General features: G+C 42.9%; 2 protein-coding genes across 2 annotated transcripts in view; one reads left to right on the forward strand and one right to left on the reverse strand.

Moving 5' to 3' along the window:
• LOC310854610 (uncharacterized protein) overlaps window positions 1-22,184 on the reverse strand; it is a gene marked incomplete at its 3' end in the record, with an annotated part of 33,170 nt that overhangs the window by 7,567 nt on the left and 3,419 nt on the right. Inside the window, exons 2-3 of the mRNA XM_083759285.1 lie at window positions 5,688-5,840; window positions 3,962-4,069 (exon numbers count right to left, since the gene is read on the reverse strand). Coding sequence (XP_083615411.1) covers window positions 3,962-4,069; window positions 5,688-5,840 — 261 coding nt within the window. The remainder of the gene's footprint in view (window positions 1-3,961; window positions 4,070-5,687; window positions 5,841-22,184) is intronic.
• On the forward strand, window positions 6,831-7,457 carry LOC310872943 (synaptobrevin homolog YKT6-like; the record flags this gene model as incomplete). Its single annotated transcript, XM_083785158.1, has 1 exon — window positions 6,831-7,457. The coding sequence occupies one exon, from the start codon at window positions 6,831-6,833 to the stop codon at window positions 7,455-7,457; it is 627 nt and encodes a 208-aa protein (XP_083641284.1).

The following is a 22,184-nucleotide window of genomic DNA, read 5'->3' on the forward strand; positions in this document are numbered from 1 at the left end:
CTGTCTGAGGACAGGACATGTTTTGGGGCCTGTGAGCGAGCTTGTAGATCTGCTATTTATATTTTTTGAATAGGGACACTATATTAGGGTTCATGTGGTCAAAAGAACACGGTGGATTTCACTGTGTCGTCTATTACGTTATTCATCTATTAATGCATCGAATACTTTACAAAACAGAGCTACAGTTACAGGCCCACCAGAGGGTACAGTTATACAATCATTCTAAAGGATAACAAAAAAAAAGCCCAGAGGGCCCGTTCCTATTGTGGTCCGGTGTCTTCAATTCACCATCAGAATCCATAACGCTCCATAACGCAACGTCTCACATTTCTCCAGGAAAAGTATTATAATAATACAAAAGCACGTCAAGTCCTTCTGCATATATAACCCTGTACGTGTTAAGGAAGGTCCACAGGGACGTATAATAATATTTGTGGAAAGTCTGGCTTGAAGCCAGGTCAAAGCAAGATTTATATATATTTGTGTGGTGTGGATGAGATCTCACCTATGCATAAACGGTGTTAATGGAAAACATTGGGTCCCGGAACACAAACGGCCTGGCTGGGACACATGCCACGACTATTATAGTTATTACTGGAGGAGATATAGGTTTCCCTTATTATCACTTTATATTCTAGCACCTTGCCCCTAATAGCCCTGACGACCTTGCGGGCTTAAGCAAAGGTAAACGATGGAATAATCGCTAATAAAAACGATGTATATTTGGAGCACTAGTCACTTTAACCCATTCAGACCTTTTTTATTTTTTATAAATGAGGTTTTTTGAAAAACCACATTTTCTATGTCAGCGGTGCTCAACCTTTGTCATGTCAAGGAGCCCCAGAATGATCTGTATTTGGCCGCAGAGTAGATCTGAAAATGTGTTGTTACAGGGACCCCCCCCAGAGTAGATCTGAAAATGTGTTGTTACAGGGACCCCCCCCCAGAGTAGATCTGAAAATGTGTTGTTACAGGGACCCCCCCCAGAGTAGATCTGAAAATGTGTTGTTACAGGGACCCCCCCAGAGTAGATCTGAAAATGTGTTGTTACAGGGACCCCCCCCAGAGTAGATCTGAAAATGTGTTGTTACAGGGACCCCCCCCAGAAGCAAAGAAACCTTCACTCTGAAAGAATATATATATATATATATATTCATAGATTTGTGCCACATTTGCAAGATTTTTCCAAAAATAGCGGAACTACACGCTCATAGCGCGGCACTCGGTGCCGCACTATGAGCTTGTAGATCTGCTATTTTTCAATAGCTAAAGTATAACATAATGCTAAAAACACAAAAAAAAGGGGTTCCCGCCCAGAATGGGTTAAAATGTAATTGAGATAGCATGCCATATGCAAGACAAGGTTAAGCCAGGTTCATTTCTTGACCTGGCGTCCTATAGTTTCGATGTACAGATTATTTGTGTTTTATTATACTGTTTTTAGACTGATGACGGTTTTTGGTTTACTTTTACGATCCTAGATGACTATTTCTATGCATTTGACTTATTAGGACCCACCATAAGAGAAGATTTTTACGGCTCTATTTTCAGAGTTACAGACCCATAAGGGTCCATATGGTTACAAACTATCATTTAGCTGGGGACCCCCTGGCACTCCCTCAAGGACCCCTGGGGGTCCCCGGACCCCACTTTGGGAACCCCCGATTTAAACCCTACTTCCGTTGAGGCTATAGCGACTGACCTAAACATGACGACCATGCAGACCTTCGCCATTTGTTAGGCATGCTTTTTCTTGTCCACAATGTTAATTATTTTTAAATTTAGATAGCATGTTACCGTTTTAGACAGATGCTAGGTTCATCGTTGTTTACCTGGTATCATAGTACATATTGTTTACTTTTTAGACTGATGACCGTGCTCCTATAGTTTGAGGCACTAAACTACCTCCCATGCATTGATGTTGTGTGTTTACTGTGCTTATTATTGCAAGTCGCTCTGGAGGGGAGAGTCTATTAAATGCCGAAATTGTAAATTAAGTAAGTTTCCCCAGGCGTCTATCCTTTGTCACACGATGTCACGATGGTCACCCAAATTCTGACATCCACACTGGAGCTATGTGGATCCCAAGATGGATTATATTTAATGTTAATGTTATTTTCACAGCAATTTTTTTTTTTAGGCCCGACGTCGAACAAATAATAATTAAAAGAATATATCTAAAAGAATATATATTCAAAGATTTGTGCTGCATTTTCACGATATTTCAAAAATAGCAGATCTACAAGCTCATAGCGCGCCACTCGGTGGCGCGCTATGAGCTTGTAGATCTGCTATTTTCCAATAGCTAAAGCCTAAAGTATAACATAATGCTTAGTTTAAAACACCAAAAGGGGTTCCCGCCCAGAATGGATTAATGTTATTTCCACAGCTGCTTTTGTTTTGTTTTTAGTTTTAATGAACAATAAAAAAATAAAAAAATAAAGGCCAGATATCAGAGTCACTACAGAAGCAGTAAACAATCCAGGAGGTCAGAGCCATTATAGGACAGATAATATGTCTGACACTAGAATGGAGAATATAGGACAGGAGTACGTCAGGGCAAATGAAATGGGATATGTTCTGCATAACGGCTACCACACGGGTCTATTTTGATGCCAAGACACATCTGTACTTTTACTCGGATAAAATGTTCAACTCTGGACTTTTCTATCTATCTATTGTCTTTATACATTTCTAATGGGTTTAAGATGTATCATTGTCTGTTTAGTCCATTAGCCTCCCAGGCACTTTAGGGGCAGGCCCCACATTCATTATGATAGCTCATTGTGATGTATTCTTATTTTCTTATTTTACCATTTATTCTATTGTGCTTACATGATATTTATCCTGTCTTGGTACCATAAATAGAGACTTCTTATTGATACTGTGTAAGATGACTATGATTTACACCTGTGTTCAATTACTGTTGATTGTATCTCACACGCATGCATAAATACCACACTTCCTGTTGTCTTCGAACGCGTACGTTTTCAGTCTCAGATGTAAATAAAGTCATGTAAAAGGACAAATAATGAGTGCTGGCATTTTCTTCATCTCAACTCGGGACTTTCACATGAAGATAATTTCTACAGATGCAAATGCAAAGTGCTATTATAAAAATTAAATGCATTATTGTGGTATATATATATATATATATATATATATATATATATATATATCGCTATACTTTCGATACTTGTTCTTCAACAACCGGTTTATAATGAATGTGTCAATGAGTCATCATTAAAGCATGAACAGGGTAGGCCAGTCCAGCGCGACCCTCCCCCCTCCCCCCATCCCTAACTAACACACAAAGTCTTGACCATCCCCCCAACATGTGCACAGTACACACACACACACACACACACACACACACACACACACACACACACACACACACACACACACACACACACACACACACACACACACACACACACACACACACACACAAACACAACACAAATCCAGTAGTGGACCATAACAAAAAGTACAAATAATTTACTTCAGTACCGCACTTAAGTAATAATAAGTACCCCTTTTTCAGTAACCGTCTGTATACTTTAGTTTGAATTATTTCAGTTATATAGCAGAAGGGACTAGGAACTTAGGAAGGGCCTCAAATGTACAAAAACAAACCATTGTCGATTAACTATAATATAAGCCCCGTTTCAAAAACAGCACATCTACAAGCTTGTAGATGAGCTTAATTTCACTATTTTTGAAGTTATTTAAAATGGTCAGAAGACGTATTTAAAGAAAACCGTACTCCAGTACTTTAACTCAAATAATTACATGATGGACATGGCCATGCATGTGTACTTTGTACTTTCATTTGTAGTCTGAGTCATATTTGATCAGGATTATCTTGACTCGAGTACTAAGGGTTGAGTAACTTGTCCACCACGGCAAGCATGCGCACAGACACACACACACACACACACACACACACACACACTACCTCTCCGTGCTCGCGAGTGCGGCCCTTAGGTGTGTCCTCGGGCAGGAAGTAGAGTCTGGAGCTGGCCAGGAGATGGCGCTGCGACAGGTCCTCCCACAGCAGAGTCACCTGGTTAAGAGAAATTAAAATACCTTCAGTGTGCAATAAAGAGCATTTGAATGTCATTTATTTAAATTTTACACTTTAAAAAAAAATTACTGAGAGAAAAAGGACATGTCTTTTGATATGAAACAAATTGCCTGTAAATAATCTTAAAATGGCAAAAGACAAGTTAAAACAAATGAATAGCATTTGAAGTGCTGAAATGTTTTACCATTGAGCTAATCGAGCGTGCTCGCGGAACCACGTTGACTGTGATTAATCCAAAAATAAAAAGTATAACAAATACAGTTTTTTATTTTTTATTGATTGAACACTTTATTAGTCAGAAATGTACACGGGCTAAAAGGATAACTCTTTTGTTGACAAAAGAGGAAACCCTGGTAACAAAAATCTGATGTGAAAAAAGGTGATATTAATGAAACCAATTCATTATTTATCAATAATGAATGAATGATTGATTGAATGAATACATTAATGTGACTATAGGGTAACTAAAACCGTCCCGCTAGGCTACTGGGATCATGTAGCGTTTGAAGGTAAACGAGCTCAGCTGTGGTCATTTAATCACAGCTGATTGGCGAGGGAGTTGCAGAGCATTCATTCACCAAACGGGGAAGGAACACACTTTACAACAAATGCTAGTAAACATTTCCTTAAAAACGGCAGACGTACAAGCTCGCAGTGCGGCGCGAAGAGACACAATGTGAGCTTGTAGATCTGTTGTATACGTCTGAATGTATCCCGGAGTTTAAAATGGATGAAGTGGTTCAAATGATTGCAACGCTACATTAACCCCACTTTTTTGCTGGGGACCCCATTTTGTGTTAGCATTATGTTATAATTTAGCTATTGAAAAATAGCAGATCTACAAGCTCGTAGCGCGCCACCGAGTGGCGCGCTACGAGCTTGTAGGTCTGCTATTTTTTAAAAATCGAAGACACTTTTAGAATCTTGATCTCAGGTCAGAATGGGTTAATAATGAAACTGTCAGGATGTAATAGACATTTTTAGAATCTGATCTCAGGTCAGAATGGGTTAACCCCACTTTTTGCTGGGGACCCCACAGAACCCCCTCCTCAAGGACCCCTGGGGGTCCCACAGCCCAGAACCAACTTTGAGAAATATAGCAGCATTAAGTGCAAGATCAGAGTAGTTGACCCAATGGTCAAGATTAAACTTTTCCCCGGCTCTTATTAGTTAAATTGTAAAAAAAAAGTTCAGCAACGTCATACAATACATACGATATAGGGATGTCACAATTATTAAGTAATCACACTTATTTGGCATAACGTTCAAACACATCACTGTGATGACGACTTCTGATTACGATGCCTAAAAAGGCAAACATAAATTACATTGTTTAAATCTCAATTATTTCTATGACAATTAATTGTCAACTTTTGTTTGTTGTTTTAATGGCGACAGCCCAAACAATACAGTTACAATCCTAGTAGTTCGACACAGGGACAGGGGGGCCGCAACAGGGGGCCCCACTCACTCACCTCTGCTATGCACACGGGCTCCTGGGGGCCACAGGGGCCCACAGGGGGCCCACTCACTCACCTCTGCTATGCACACAGGCTCCTGGGGGCCACAGGGGCCCACAGGGGGCCCACTCACTCACCTCTGCTATGCACACAGGCTCCTGGGGGCCACATCGAGCGTAGTAGAACTCTCCAAGCTTCCACACCTGCGGCGGACCGCCGTTCTCCGCTCTGCAACTCACCGACTTGTAGAAGGCATAGCTGCCCCTGAGACAGGAGGGGGAGCCCACCCACTGGGGGGGGGGGGGGGGGGGGGGGGGGGGGGGAGGAGAGGGGGGGGGAGGAGGGGAGTTGTTATTTGACTTGCGGTCCAGAGATTGACTCTGCTTCGGCAATGTAAACGTATGTTTTCTCATGCCAATAAAGCCCTTTGAATTGAATTGACTCTAGAACACAGTTGGGTGAGGAGGTACCTTTTGTGTCCTATACATTTAGCTTTTTGAGGGGCGCTATAGCCCCTATACTACCATTATGTCCAGCTTTTGGAGTGTGTGTGCACAAACTCAGCCCTAGACAAACATTAGAAATGCCATATTGACAATGAACAGACAACTTTGAGTGTTTGTGTAAAAATGCAGACATTGCGCAAAACAAAAACATTTGACGGCGAAGATGAGCACGCAGATTGTGATTGGCCCGGAATGAGATGTACTGTATGTATGATGATAATAAGAGCGCCCCTCGCTTCATTCAAAACATTTGAAAAAAAGGGTTTGAATCCCGATCCTGACGACCGTTTCTGCGGGTCCCCCCCCTTCCCCCCCCCCCCCATCTGTCTCCCCATTTTCCCGTCACACTACCGTCTACCTGGTCTGGACGGGGACTGCCCGTTAATGATGATGACATAACAGTCTGACTCCGGAATGCCATATTGGGGCGTGACTATGATGTCACCAAGATTGGAGATATGTGCGCGGTGACCTTGGGGACATGTGTCATTGTTCCAGCATAGCATGCTACAAATGTCAGGTGGCCTTGAGTTCCTGGTTTTCCGTCGGGATCCGAACAGTATCCACGACTCGTGTGTTAGCGTGGAATAAAAACAAAACACTCCCATCAGCCCCTGAATAGCAGAGATCAAACTAGTTTTATAGCTGCCGATTAATGAATCCAATTAAAGTCTAATGCCATTGACAATAGCAGATCTACAAGCACACAGTGATCATATATACATCTGTGACTCGACATCGGTTCGATCCAAGGACGCTATAGCCAGCCATAGCATGAAGCTCTACAGCCTCAGCGTCTTCCACAAAGGCGACGCGTCCGACTCAGACAAGGCCGTGCGCCTCCTGAAGGCGGCGTACAGCCTCTCCTCCTTCGGCTTCTTCCAGCGCTCCGGCGCGCGGGAGTTCATGGCCTTCACCAGCGCGCTGCTCGCCGAGCGCTCGCCGGCCGGGAGCCGCGCCTCCGTCCGGGAGAAGGACTACCGCTGCCACGTGCACGTGAGGAACGACGGCCTGGCCGCCGTGCTCATCGCCGACGCCGAGTACCCGCAGAGGGTCTGCTTCACGCTGCTGGAGAAGGCGCTGGACGACTTCTCCTCCTCCTCCGCGCGGGTGGACACCACGAGCGCCGAGAGCAGCGCCGCCGCCGCCGTCCGCGCCTACGAGGGCCTGCTGGACGCGCACCTGGCCCGGTACCAGGACCCCCGGGAGGCCGACGCACTGACCAAGGCGCGGGCCGAGCTGGACGAGACCCGGGTCATCCTGCACGACACCGTGGAGAGCCTGCTGGAGCGCGGGGAGAGGCTGGACGACCTGGTGGCCAAGTCGGAGCACCTGCGCTTCCAGTCCAAGGTGTTCTACAGGAACGCGCGCCGGAAGAACGAGTGCTGCGCGGTCATGTGATGTGCTCGGTGGTGGTCGGCGTGGACACACCTCTCTCTCTCTCGACGTTCCCGCTCAGCGGCGTCGGGTTCCCTTTCTATACGTTATCGAGTCATTTGTCACGTTTAGTAGCCCGATAGGCTAATGGCGCTAACGTTATACCTGTTCATGGAGGTGAAAGAGCACTCTCTCTATCTTCTCCACCGAGGCCAAAGAAGGCAGAATGGGGGAGTTTGTGTTTGTCCATCTGTTTTGCGTCGGTCTGTCTTTTTTTTAAGTCCATCTTCTATTGTGTGTGTGTGTGTGTGTGTGTGTGTGTTTCTGCCCGCCCGTCTAGACCAATGTTTCTTAAACCATTTCCTTTCAGGGACCTACAAGCTACGAGCTTGTAGATCTGCTATTTTTCAATAGCTAAAGCATATAGCATAATGCTAACACCAAAAGGGGTTCCCGCCCCAAAATGGGTTAACTCTGATAGTGTATGGATACGAGAGTGTATACGTTAAGGGTCCATTTGGTTCCGGCTGAGGATTATCCTGCAGCCAGGAACCCTCAAATCATTTAGTTGGGACCCCTATAGAACGTCCCCATGGACGATGCCATGACAGCTCATACCTCCTCCGAAGCCTCCTCCCTCCCACTGAGCACAGAGAAATGGGGACTTTGGGACGACGGGAACGTTTAAGCGAGGAAAATGGAAATCTCTTTGGGATGCAAACACACCATGCACGGCGCGTATGGTTGTTGTGACGTTTGCTTCTGCAATGGCCGTGTTCACATACCTATGTGTCGGTTAATGAGCACCAGTATGACTATTAGTACCAGTAGGGGCGCTGTTGTGCCAGAAACAGAGAGAGAGAGAGAGAGTGGTGCACAAACACGGTCCAACACAAACATTAAATTCCCGTCGACAAAGAATGTACAGTTTTACGTCACAGTGTAAATAAACACAAACGTTGCGTAACGCAAACATTGATGACGATGGCGAGGACGCAAATAGTGACTGGCCGGAATGAGATGATGTACGATGATGATAAAAGAATGAGATGATGTACGATGATGATAAAAGCGCCCCTCGCTCACTTCACACGGGTGTGATTTGATTTTATACAAATGGTTTGTTCATTTTTACTGAATGTAAATTAATTGGGCCACACAAACATTAACCCATTTAGACCCGAGGACGATTCTACAAGTGCCTTCTAAATCAGTGACAGTTTTCACAAGAACCCCATGTTTCTGTCAGTCGTTCATGTCAAGGACCCCCCATCTGAAAATATGTAGTTCCAGCATGGACCTCCCAGAAGCAAAGATTTGACTTAAAAATGTTCGCTGTGAAAGAATATATATTCCAAATTTGCGCCACACGATTTTTCAAAAATAGCAGATCTACAAGCTCGTAGCGCGCCACTTGGTGCAGCGCTATGAGCTTGTAGATCTGCTATTTCTCAACAGCTAAAGTATAACATAATCCTTAAAACACCAAAAGGGGTTCCCGCCCGGAATGCGTTGAATTCCCATTGACAATGAATGGACAATTTTACGTCCTAGTGTAAACACAAACAACGCGTAGCGTAGCAACCCCCAACTCTCAATAGTCAGTAAGAAGAAGTCGGCGACGATGACGTATACGACGATAAGAGCGCCCCTCACTTCACACAGGTGTGATAATTCTCTCATAAACACACATTTCAACGTGTGGCTTTGTGTGCATGTCTGTAATCGAGCTTTTACTTCTACTTCCACTACATCTCAGAGACACAATTTGTACTTTTACGCCACTACAATTATTTGAAAACTTTAGTTACTAGTTACTTTGGCGATTTTAATTTTGATTAGAAAACATACATTAACCACTTCAACCCTATACATTACGGCCATTTTTTATAGATTTTGTACACATTTTTAACTTGTGAAATGGCACATTCTGCACAATTTTACTTTTAGTACTTTAAGTCCATTTTCAATTCCGTACTTTTACTTGTAGGCCTAACGAAGTCGTTTTAAATTGCAGTATTGGTACTTTTACTTAAGTAAAACAATTGAGTACTTCTTTCACCACTGTGTGTGTGTGTGTGTGTGTGTGTATATATACACACCGAAATTACACAGAATGTCCACCATCTTCCAGAGAGGCGGTATTTTCATACATGCAACTCTGAGGGCTGCACTACAGTCTGTAGGCCTATATATAGTAGTAACATATTAAACAACTCAAGAGAAAAATGTTAAAAATTAACTGCTCGGAATAACTGATATAGTAAAGGCCTATCTCACTCAGCTCTGATAAACGCTCACAATAGCACTGCGAGATTAACACACAGGAAGAATAGATTATTATAGAATAGGGTAAAAATACAATAGGGTCAAACTTTAAAGCACGTGACCCAAAAGAGAAGTTAGATGTTTGTTTTACCCAGGACCCAAACTAGTGAAAATAAGCAGATCTACAAGCTCACAACGCTTGTAGATCTTCGATTTTTCGTTGATTTCCTCATGAAATTACAGAGAAAAAAATAATAATTTAGATTTTAATTCATGAAATTTTTTGGGAATGTTTTTGGTTTTCTTTTTAAATAAAATTATAAACTAAAATGTCGGAAACAAAAATAAATAAATAAGTACTCATAAAGATGTGTCTGTGTCCCACAGGTGGGTGTTTGGGAACCACAGTAATAGAATACTGTGGTTTGCCATAGGCCTCACAGTGGTAAAACATATATCATTCAATACATTAATTCACAGAATATCCAGGTGTCCATCATGTGAGTTTATCTGTCCTTGGCCGGTAAGGTAAACGCCTATATCCAACCGATATGCCAAAAAAAAAGGTTGACCTTCAACCTTTTCTATCCAAAAGTGAATCATCTCTCTCTCTACACAGAAGCACCCTATAGTACCCGACGATCATTACTGTCCGGTCGAATAAAAACCGTCCCATCATTCCTAACCTTATTTTGCTAACAGAGTGAAAGACAGTCAGACAAACTTGACATGAAAATGTTAGAGAACGACTGACCAAGAACCAAGGTCGTGTGGTTCTTGAGATACGCTGGTGACACACACTCAACAGATATCGTGACATACATCGATAGCATGAAAAAGAAATCAGCTTAACCACTCTACCTAGGTTCACAATGCGAAACAGCCAATATACAAGCTTGAAATGCGCAGTATCGTGGTGCATGAGCTTGAATCATTGCCTCTTTTTTTTTTTTTACGCAATCTGTGGTGTCCGCAGCCAAATTCATATCATCAATCTGGGGTTCCCCCCCCCCCCCCCCCCCCGACATGGACCAGATAATGGCCTCGCTCGCCACCTGGCTCTCCCCAGCCTTGAACACGGTCAATTGTGTTTGTTGGAGCGCACAGCTGAGCCTGACGCACCACGGAGGATTTGAACCACTAGGGGCTGCATTTTCGTCACCGCTAAACCCCTTAATATCCCTAAAACTTCTTTGCCTTTTGTTTTCCTAATTTTTTTTTTTTTTTTGTACTATTTTGAAAAACATTTTTGAATAGTTCAACTAGCCAATCTACATTGACACGTTGGGAGCTTGTAGACTGGCCATTTTAACTATTCAAAAATGTTTTGCAAAATAGTAAAAAAAAAAAAAAAAAAGGCAAAGAAGTTTAGGGATAAAGGGTTTAGCGGTGACGAAAATGGAGCCCCTAGTCTCCACCAGGGACGTGCACACAGACATCAAAGGGGGCTTCAGCCCCTGCCCTTTTACCCGTCTGTAAAACAACTGCACTTTACTACGGTGAAAGAAACGCAAATGCCACTCCTTTCCATGCCATACCCAGACGGCAGCATTCAGGAGAATTGCTTTTTTTCCCCCCCAAAGTCTCCTGAACTTGAACACAAGTAGTATTTTGCGTTCCATGTCCATGTCGTTACACCGCATCTCTCCACTAGCTAAAGAGTGCTGGGTTGCGCCCAGAAAATAGCCGATAAAGCTCTCACGTGAGCGTTGTGAGCTTTCTCTATTTTAAAGACCACATTTCATTCAATGGATCATAATATGCAGACCGCGGCCATCTTACCATAAGTTAATGGCAAGGTGCCAACAAGGTGCAACTTCCCATTACAGCCCATTCATCCAAACAGAAAAGTCCTCTCTGATTGTTTTACACAGCGTCAAACTCACCGACATCGCAGCTGTACGGAAAGCTTGAATTATTCTCTTTCTGTCCTCAAAGTGTTTGTCTCATAAAAATCCACTGTAGACATGTTATTACAGGAGGCAGCAGGACAAGATGGCCGCGGTCTGCAAATGGTCAATTGCAACTGCTTTATAAAGGGTCACAATACACATGGCTGGCTCCCCCCCCCCCCCCCCCCCCCGAAAGGTAAGATCCCCCAGATAGGTTGAGACCACTACCCCAGGTGACCAATCTCAATCTCACACAGGGCACATTGAGTGACTTGTCCAACAGTATTGACATGAATATGAGCTATATATATTGAATTATTATGGTTCCAAACGCTATTCTTCACTAATCTACAAATGTATTTCTATCCGCTGCAGCCTCTTAAAACCAGAAGAACATTTCAGGCCCAAAAACGGTGTAAAGTCAGGCTGATTGTGAAAGATTCATTCTCTCTTCAAATAAAAAAGGAAAAGGGCAAAGGAATTTGTATTTTAAATTAGGTATAAGTATTTCATGAGGAAGACATCTTCATCTAATTAAGTAAAAAAACAAAACTGCATCAATTCTCTAATGAGAGGTCATGGTAGTTAGTTATTTGGTAAACAGGACATGTCATTAAAATAAAGTATTCTGGTTTTTTCAGCACTTCAACACTCAATGCTGAGCACAAACACCGAATGCCTCTTTTTTCCCCCTCATTCTTCTTCAGACCGAATATGCATGAAGTGCCTTATTCAGCATTCAAGGAATTTTTTAAAGGCCTTGAGTTGAGTGAGCTCGTTTCAAAGCAAAGACTTTGATGTACTGGGCAGAGTCTGTGATTTCAGTCTTCCCACAGTAAAAAATAATTATAGTTATAAATTAGTCAAATGCGTTTCTTTGTAACACATGCATGGAAGCATGCAAACCGAACCCTTGTACACTCTCAAGAGTTAGATTATAGTATATATCGATGTCAATACTTTTGTACTTTTAAATCAGGTCAAAGTTTGTATACAGGAGAGTATTTCTTACATCGTACTTTGTCTTGTAGTATTGCTATTTTTTACATAATAAATCTCAGTAAGTATAACTATGTATAGTATATCGTATGGTTACGGTACTCTACCAATGGTGTTGGGTGAGTTTCTTTCTCTGCACAATATGAACGAACTCATGTGAAACAGAGGAACTCACTTCCTGATATGATTTCCTTCTACCGCGGGGGACCGACCGACACTGACAGCAAAGACAAAACAGGAAGCTCCAGTGAAAAATTATGAATATTAAACAACATACATGAATACATATCGTTGTCGGGGCCAGAGAAAAACGCCTATATCTTCATATTCTAACATTTTGTGTTTTTTTCCCCCCGTAAATGTAACGCCCTACTTGATACTACTATACAGTGCCATACAAAAGCTTTATTGATAGTTACAGTGAAGACGGACAGGAAAGAGGGAGAGAGACACGCAGCAAAGGTCGTCTTGACCGGGACTCGAACACGCGCCACGCTGTCAGGCCAGAGCCTGTATATGTGGCATGCGCCTGGACCGCTAGGCCAGCGGGCGCCCGGGTGACACGTACTATTATTGTGTTAATAATTTGATGCTACGTTGATACATGTAATAATTAATACGCAGGACCACAATGGAAACAAGTCAACAGATAACGACAGATATATTCAACCAAATCCAGCCGAAAAGGAGGAGTCAAGTCAAAACGGAACAATGTCAACACAACCTGAACAAACACTGGAGAAAACAGAAGAGGTTTTCTTTTTAAAGAGTTGAACAAGTGTTTTTCAGATTGTTCTGTGAAAACACACACACACACACACACACACACACACACACACACACACACACACACACACACACACACACACACACACACACACACACACACACACACACACACACACACACACACACACACACACACACACACACACACACACACACACACACACACACACACACACACACACACACACACACACACACACACACACACAGAGCCTGGACACGCTCTCACATGACAGCAATCAACCAGTTGAGCAGTAATCAGTCATCTGTGATTCACTGCAGCTGCATTCCTCCAACATGGACTGACTGACTGACTGACTGGCTGACTGACTGACTGGCTGGCTGGCTGGCTGGCTGGCTGACTGGCTGACTGGCTGGCTGGCTGGCTGGCTGACTGGCTGACTGACTGACTGGCTGGCTGGCTGGCTGGCTGGCTGGCTGACTGGCTGGCTGGCTGGCTGGCTGACTGGCTGACTGGCTGGCTGGCTGGCTGACTGACTGACTGACTGACTGACTGACTGACTGACTGACTGGCTGACTGGCTGGCTGGCTGACTGACTGACTGACTGACTGACTGACTGGCTGGCTGACTGGCTGGCTGGCTGGCTGGCTGGCTGAAGCAACACTGCACGTTACCGTATCAATGGTGTAAAGAAACTAAGTACATTTACTCAAATACTGTACTTAAGTACAATGTTGCTGTATTTCTGTTCTTTACTATAGAGCATGTATTTCCATAATATATAATATATATTATGGAAATGGACCATTTTGAAAATGACTATATATAATTATATATAGTCATTTTCATTACTTTTACGAAAATATTGTAGGCTACTTTTACTCCAGTACAGTTATAATTTACCAGTTACTTTGCGGTTATGAATTATTATATTATAAAACATACGTTAACCCGCTTCAGCCCTATTTTATACATATGCTCTTTGAAAATAGCAGATCCACAAGCACACAACACGTCACATTGCCACACGTTGTGAGCTTGTAGATCTGCCATTTTCAAACATTAGTACTATGACATCATCAGGGATGATAGTAAATCAGGGATCATAATATCAATCAAGCCCATATATGGAGATCCCAGATATTAAGCCTATATGTTAACTATCAAATCTTGCCTTTTTCGTCACTCAAAATCCCCATACATGTTCCGTCACTCGAAATCCTCATACATGTTTCGTCACTCAAAATGCCCATACATGGGGAAAGCCCTCATATATTGTGCCCAGGTCTTGTGACATCTGTAGACTCAAGACACTGCCACCGCTGCCACCCTTAGATCTCCATATATGGAGCTGACCTGTCCTGACATTCCATATGTCGATCTGACCTCATCGACCCCTGCACACTAGTCAAGACACGCTCCATATATGGCCAGTGACCTCTCGCTCTCAGGCGTCTTACTGGTAATAATCTAAATATACTAAGTAGAGAATAAATGTAATCAAGTACAGTACTTGAGTAAAGTTACACACTCTCTCTCTCTCTGATAAATGGTAAATGTACAGTATATAGCGCCTTTATCCAAGGCGCTTTACATAGATTGTACATCACATTCACCCAGGCACCAACCAGCACATCGGTGTCTTGCTCAAGGACACTTCGACAATCGACACCAACTCTGGGGCAGCCCGTGTTTGAACTGCGGTCACTCTAACCCTGAGCCACTGATTAAACCGCCAAAGATGTCCCTATTCTGGGGTGAACACGTTGCGAGCTTAGTAGATGGGCTGTTTTCAGTAGTTTTGGTGTAGACTATTTTCCCTCTACGCGTGTAGAGGGAGAAAAGTTCCTTTGTAATTGTATCCTGATTCATAATGTTGTGTTGATGTATTGTTGTCTCCACCAGGCTGAAGGCATGTGGGGAGAGTATGTTTTGCACTCCGTCCGTCCGTGTGTCCGTCCGTCCGTGTGTGTGTGTGTCCGTGTGTCCGTGAACAGCTAATCTCGGCCACCGTTAACCCGGTCGATGCCATATTTTGCACACACACTCCCTGGATGCCAACGATGAACCTCTGCCCCAAACTTTCCAGAACGGCCTGTTATAGCGCCACCAGGAGGCCGCTTTGTGCAAAACAAGTTTTTGCACAGTACACCTACAGATTTTGTCCAAACATCGCGCAAATTGGTACACAGTCTCTCTAGAGCCATTCAACGAAACGGGTCTTTCAGATTTATCAGACTCCATCCTGATTGGTTAAGATTGGCTTCCAAAGTTCACAGGAGTGCTCAGTTTCAAACAAAATGCTGCAAATCATGAACACATCGCGTGATTTCCGTGAAATTGTGCACCCACATTCCCACTAGGCCGAGGACGAAATGCCACATGAACAATTTCAACTCAGCCTCAAGGTGGCGCTATAACTGGCCGAAAAGTGTTTTTACCTCTAACTGCACGGATCTGTGGATAACTTTGTATGCCAACTCCCTAGAGGCCAAGGAAAAACCTTTGCCTGGAATTTTTCACATCTGCTCATCCTGGTGGAGACCTGTGCCCAGAAGGGCACTTTTTCTAGTTTTGACTGCATTTGTGAATTGTAACCTCGGCTACATTGAAAACTAGAAAAAGTGCCCTTCCGGGCACAGGTCTCCACCAGGTTATCCACAGATCCGTGCAGTTAGAGGTAAAAACACTTTTCGGCCAGTTATAGCGCCACCTTGAGGCTGAGTTGAAATTGTTCATGTGGCATTTCGTCCTCGGCCTAGTGGGAATGTGGGTGCACAATTTCAGGGAAATGACGCGATGTGTTCATGATTTGCAGCATTTTGTTTGAAACTGAGCACTCCTGTGAACTTTGGAAGCCAATCTTAACCAATCAGGATGGAGTCTGATAAATCTGAAAGACCCGTTTCGTTGAATGGCTCTAGAGAGACTGTGTACCAATTTGCGTGATGTTTGGACAAAATCTGTAGGTGTACTGTGCAAAAACTTGTTTTGCACAAAGCGGCCTCCTGGTGGCGCTATAACAGGCCGTTCTGGAAAGTTTGGGGCAGAGGTTCATGGTTGGCATCCAGGGAGTGTGTGTGCAAAATATGGCATTGAAAAACTTGTTTTGCACAAAGCGGCCTCCTGGTGGCGCTATAACAGGCCGTTCTGGAAAGTTTGGGGCAGAGGTTCATGGTTGGCATCCAGGGAGTGTGTGTGCAAAATATGGCATCGACCGGGTTAACGGTGGCCGAGATTAGCTGTTCACGGACACACACACACACACACACGGACACGCGGACGGACGGAGTGCAAAACATACTCTCCCCACATGCCTTCGGCCTGGTGGAGACAATGAGGGCTTGCCCTCAACTGTATTTCCGAGAATAAATAAAGATGATGATGAAGTACAAGGTGTCCAGCCAACAGAGACGATGTGAACATCTAACTGAATATAAACTTCAATTAAGCGTAATTTAAAGTATAGAGTATAATAATACCACATAATCAACACCATCTGACTGCAATCATCAGTACAACAAACTAACTAGGGTGCTTTGGTTTTTTTTTATTTTAAACTTTGAATACTAATGTAATTTGATATTTAATGTAGCGAGTGAAGTTTCATGTCCCCAAGCGACGTGATACCCATTGTAACCGTGTGCATTTTAAAGAAGTTAAACACAGTCAGCGGGTGGAAAAAGTACTCTACTACTGACCTTTTACACAAATGTCTTCTAAATCCTAACAGTTTTCTGTTTCTATGTCAGCGGTGCTCAACCTTTTTCATGTCAAGGACCCCAAGAATTATCTGTATTTGGCCGCCATCTGAAAATATGTTGTTCCAGGGACCTTCCAGAAGCAAAGATTTTAGTTAAAAACGTTCGCTCTGAAAGAATATGTATATTCAAAAATTTGAGCCACATTTTCACGATAAAAAAAAAAGAGCAGATCTACAAGCTCGTAGCGCGGCACCGAGTGCCGCGCTATGAGCTTGTAGATCTGCTATTTTTCAATAGCTAAAGCATAACATAATGCTTAAAACACCAAAAAGGGTTCCCGCCCAAAATGGGTTATGGCGGGGCCTCCACCTCAATACTGAACAAACAAAAAGTGTTTGGGAGTCACGACTCAAACTCTTTAATCCTGTAAGATATATAATTACTGTCCATAATTATGTGATTCACTAGCACCCCACACTTCTGAATGCAACACACGCACGCACGCACACACACACACACACACAGCGAACTTCCCTAAAGATCACCTTATTGATTCATTAAATAATTGAGACATGCGTTTTGTATTTGTTTGTTGTTATCGTTTGTGTGTGTGTGTGTGTGTGTGTGTGTGTGTGTGTGTGTGTGTGTGTGTGTGTGTGTGTGTGTGTGTGTACTGTATTACTATATATTTAAAAAATTATTACCACTGATCTACTCAGGAAATAAAACGTCTGGGTTTCCGAGGCTACTGATCTACAAGCTCACAGCGGTTCGCGATCTACTGCGTTGTGCGGAACATTGTAAATGTCTTTTTGTGGCTTTCGCCTTTATTTTATATATTTCATGGAGGGACAGAGAGTAGGCTGACAGGAAATGGGGGAGAGATGGGGGGGGGGAAGACATGCAGTAAAGGCCGTCGGGATCGGGAGTCGAACCCGCGGCACACTGCCAGACTGGATTACCAGCCAAGGTGCCTGGACCGCTGAGCCACGGCCCAGGCAAATCACATTTTTTTTAATGTATTATTTGTATAATTGATTAATGTGATCAGTTGGATTAATCAGCTGGGACTTTGTCCATCTACTATGTCCTCTTATCTATTGAGATATTAATCACATGCCAGCTGACTGCTACTTCCACAAAACTACGTCAGGCCAATTCCATTCTTAGATTTTGTGGCCTATTTTTACCCTGTTTTCACAACAGATTATGCATTCCTTCAGTGTGTTCAAGTTGAGCAGCTCCACCATTCTGCTGATTGGTTTCATTCATCTATTTATGCCACTTTCTTGCGGGCTCTACTTTAGTACATTTATCTCCTGATATGATCAATACGTTTCTATTTGGTGTTTAGTTTAGCCCATTTAGACCATGAGGCAGATTCTAAGAAATGGCTTCTGTTTTCTGAAAAACCTTATGTTTCTATGTCAGTGGTGGTGCTCAACCTTTTTCATGTCAAGGACCCCCAGATTTACCTGTATTTGGCCGCCGACCCCCATCTGAAAAAAAAAATAGTTCCAGGGACCCCCCCCCCCCCCCCCCCAGAGGCATATATTTGAGTTAAAAACGTTCGCTCTGAAAGAATATATATCCAAAGATTTGTGCCACATTTTCACGATTTTTCGAAAAATAGCAGATCTACAAGCTTGTGAGCTATGAGCTTGTAGATTAGCTATTTTTCAATAGATAAAGTTTAAAATGATGGATAAAATAAAACACCAAAAGGGGTTCCCGTCCAGTGTTATATTATGAATAGCACCGGCTGGTGGTGGCGAGGTTACTATAGTTGACCTTCAGACTCCAACCTTGAACCTCCCTGTTAAAAGCTGGGGATCAAACCCACAACCGCCTTTTCCTGCTCATGGGTTCTTCTGTCAAGGGCAGTAACTAGAGCCTGACCACTATAATGGTTAATTAGACATAACTGTCATTATTTGACTTTAATGCATAAATATGCAGCCCACAACATTTTGTTGTAAGTTTATAGAACGGCTATTTTGCTTCTTCTTTTTATAATAGGTGTAGTTAAATAGGTGTAGTTAAATAAAATAACCTTCAGTTCATGTGTGTATCATTTCAAATTTACTTCTGTGCTTATTCATTGTATAATTTAAAATGTCTTGTCATACATGTATAATATATCATTTATATATGTTTTCCATTTAGGCCTGGCGTCACAATAAAAAAAAACGTTCGCTCTGAAAGAATATATATATTCAAAGATTTGTGCCGCATCTTTACGATTTTTCAAAAATAGCAGACCTACAAGCTCGTAGCGCACCACTCGGTGGCGCGCTATGAGCTTGTAGATCTGCTATTTTTCAATAGCAGAAAGTATAACATCATGCTTAGTTAAAACACCAAAAGGGGTTCCCGTGCAGAATGGGTTAAGTCATTCGTCTTTTTGTTTTATCTTTATATTTTCTTACGTTATATCAAATCGAAAGTTCATGAGAAAATGTTGCATTAAATATGGGTGAAATCATGAGGACTCGGTGGTCTATGTATGACAGTCAATGACTCGGGGGGGGGGGGGGGGGGATCATTGGACCCATACATTTGGCATGGGCTCTGGTACTAATTGAACTCTACCTATTCACTCAGTGCCAGTGTGACGGTTAAGAGACTCTTATGTCTCTGGCTGTCCTTGAGCCAACACATTCTAAAGTCCATTAATGGTCACAGGAATGTGTGTCCACTGATCAATTAGTTGATTTAATCAACAAACGTGTAAAACAGCGTTTCCCCCTCGCATACAATCCTTTACAGATTGGTGAGGTCGAGATCAGAAAGCATTCACAATGTTCAATTCACAATGACATAGACTGGCAGAATTGAAGGGTCACTGTATATATAGCGAGTCCTTGGGGGGGGGGGGAATTAATAAAAGAAATATTTATATATATATAATATATATATATATATATATATATAGACTGAGGGGACAACCCTATCGTGGTGTAGAGTAAAACTGTACTCGAGTACTTTTGAGGTATTTCCATTTTTCTATACTTTACATTCCCCGGCAACTAACTGTCAGGGGTGCCCCCGCCCCACTGTGGCGGGGGGGGGGGGGGGGGGGGGGGGGGGGGAGTGAGAAAGAAAAGCTACTGTACTGCAACTTGTATACTCTACCTGGCAGGTTTACAACAAAAGCCACCATATTAGCATTTGAATGCCACATGTGTCCGTATTCCGTAAAGGTGTGACTATACGTGAGCAGACCACAGTCATGGCCGCCGGGGGAGGGAAGCTCAGCGGGTTTCTAACCTTAAGAGTATATGAATAGAGACAGGCACCCAGAGGAAACACTGAGGAGAAATGGACATAGTGGCCGGATTCGGTATTGCAGTGCTGGGCCAAAAAAAACATGAACTTGCCGCTGGTCCGTTGACTATCTATCATTGCACATTGTTCACGATGACACGTGAACGCCGTTTCATACGTGAACGCCGTTTCATACGTGAACGCCGTTTCATACGTGAACGCCGTTTCATACGTGAACGCGTGCAATGATAGTCAACGGCCATGCGTGTTCATATGTTTGGGCCAATCACTCCCAGAATACACTCCTATAGTACCGGGAAGGAGGAGTGAAATCGCCTCATGCGCTTTTGAGCAACTTAAGGCAAGTGGATGGGAGGAGAAATCTGGTGCCGTCTCTATGAAAGGTATATTCAGTCATTTCACTTAAAGGTATATTCAGTGATTTCACTTAATTCAAATATCACTTATTTTTTTGTTTTGTTGTGATAATCCTCCCTACTATAGAGTGTGCTGACCATATAAGGAGTTCCTCCCTGTCCCCAGTTAACCCCTGGGGGTCAAAAAACCTTAGGTTTAATAATTTTTGACTCTCTATCCTGATTGGACGAAAGGCTGGGTCCCACAGCCAAAAACGAAACCTAAGGTTTTTTGAGTGAAATCACTGAATATACCTTTAATTCAAATATCACTTATTTTTTTGTTTTGTTGTGATAATCCTCCCTACTATAGAGTGTGCTGCCCATATAAGGAGTTCCTCCCTGTCCCCAGTTAACCCCTGGGGGTCAAAAAACCTCAGGTTTCGTTTTTAACTCTCTATCCTGATTGGACGGAAGGCTTTGGGTCCCAGCCAAAAACGAAACCTAAGGTTTTTTGAGTGAAATCACTGAATATACCTTTAATATATACTCCATTATGGTTCTAATTTGTGTTCCTATATTTTGTTCAGGGGTGCTCCTGCAGCACCCCCGTAGTCATCGAGCCCCGCTGCTGCATCTCAAGAGGAAAGTATTGTACTCCCACTAGTACACTCAATCGACAGCTTTCATCACTAGTTAGTAAGTATAGTTTGCAGATTTAGATTATTATTACAAAACGTACATAAATCACGTAAGCCTTTAAGCCCCCTATACTTATGCTATTCGAAAATGGACGATCTATAAGCTCACAATGCGTCACATAGGAAGTATATGGACATATTTTTGGGATGTGGATTGAGTGACGTATGAAAAGAGTTTTTTGTTATGCAAATACTTTTGCACTTTTACTCAAGTAAAAGAGTATTTCTACATAGTGGCATTAAGGCTTTTACTTAACCCGTTTTAGGCGGGAACCCCTTTTGGTGTTAGCATTACGTTGTGCTTTAGCCATTTAAAAATAGCAGATCTACAAGCTCGTAGCGCGCCACTCGGTGGCGCGCTACGAGCTTGTAGGTCTGCTATTTTTGAAAAATCAAAGAACGACTGACATAGAAACATAGCTTTTTCAGAAAACTGTCATTTTCAAACAGACATAAAATATATATCTGAGTACTTCTACCACTGGTTATGTCATAATGAAGATGTGACGTTACACAGCTGGTCAGACAGAGAAGAGGCAGTCTCCATTACTGTGTGTCCCACATTAAAATAACAGGGCTAGCGTATAGGCTCAGGGCTAGCATTCATACATATACAGACAGGCAGGGTGGGGCCTCCCTCCCTCCCTTGTACAGCTGCTATTCATTTGAGTTATGATAGAGAGACATTAACACACATTACATACATATATACATACATACACTAAATATGTATATATAGAAATGCTTCTTCAATGTGTTCCGTTAGCATACTTACTGCCCAGAAATAACCACAACACACGCACGCACAAGCTT

The sequence above is a fragment of the Protomyctophum parallelum genome (genome assembly GCF_964188405.1).
Source record: "Protomyctophum parallelum genome assembly, chromosome: 1".
NCBI classification, from domain to species: Eukaryota; Metazoa; Chordata; class Actinopteri; order Myctophiformes; family Myctophidae; genus Protomyctophum; species Protomyctophum parallelum.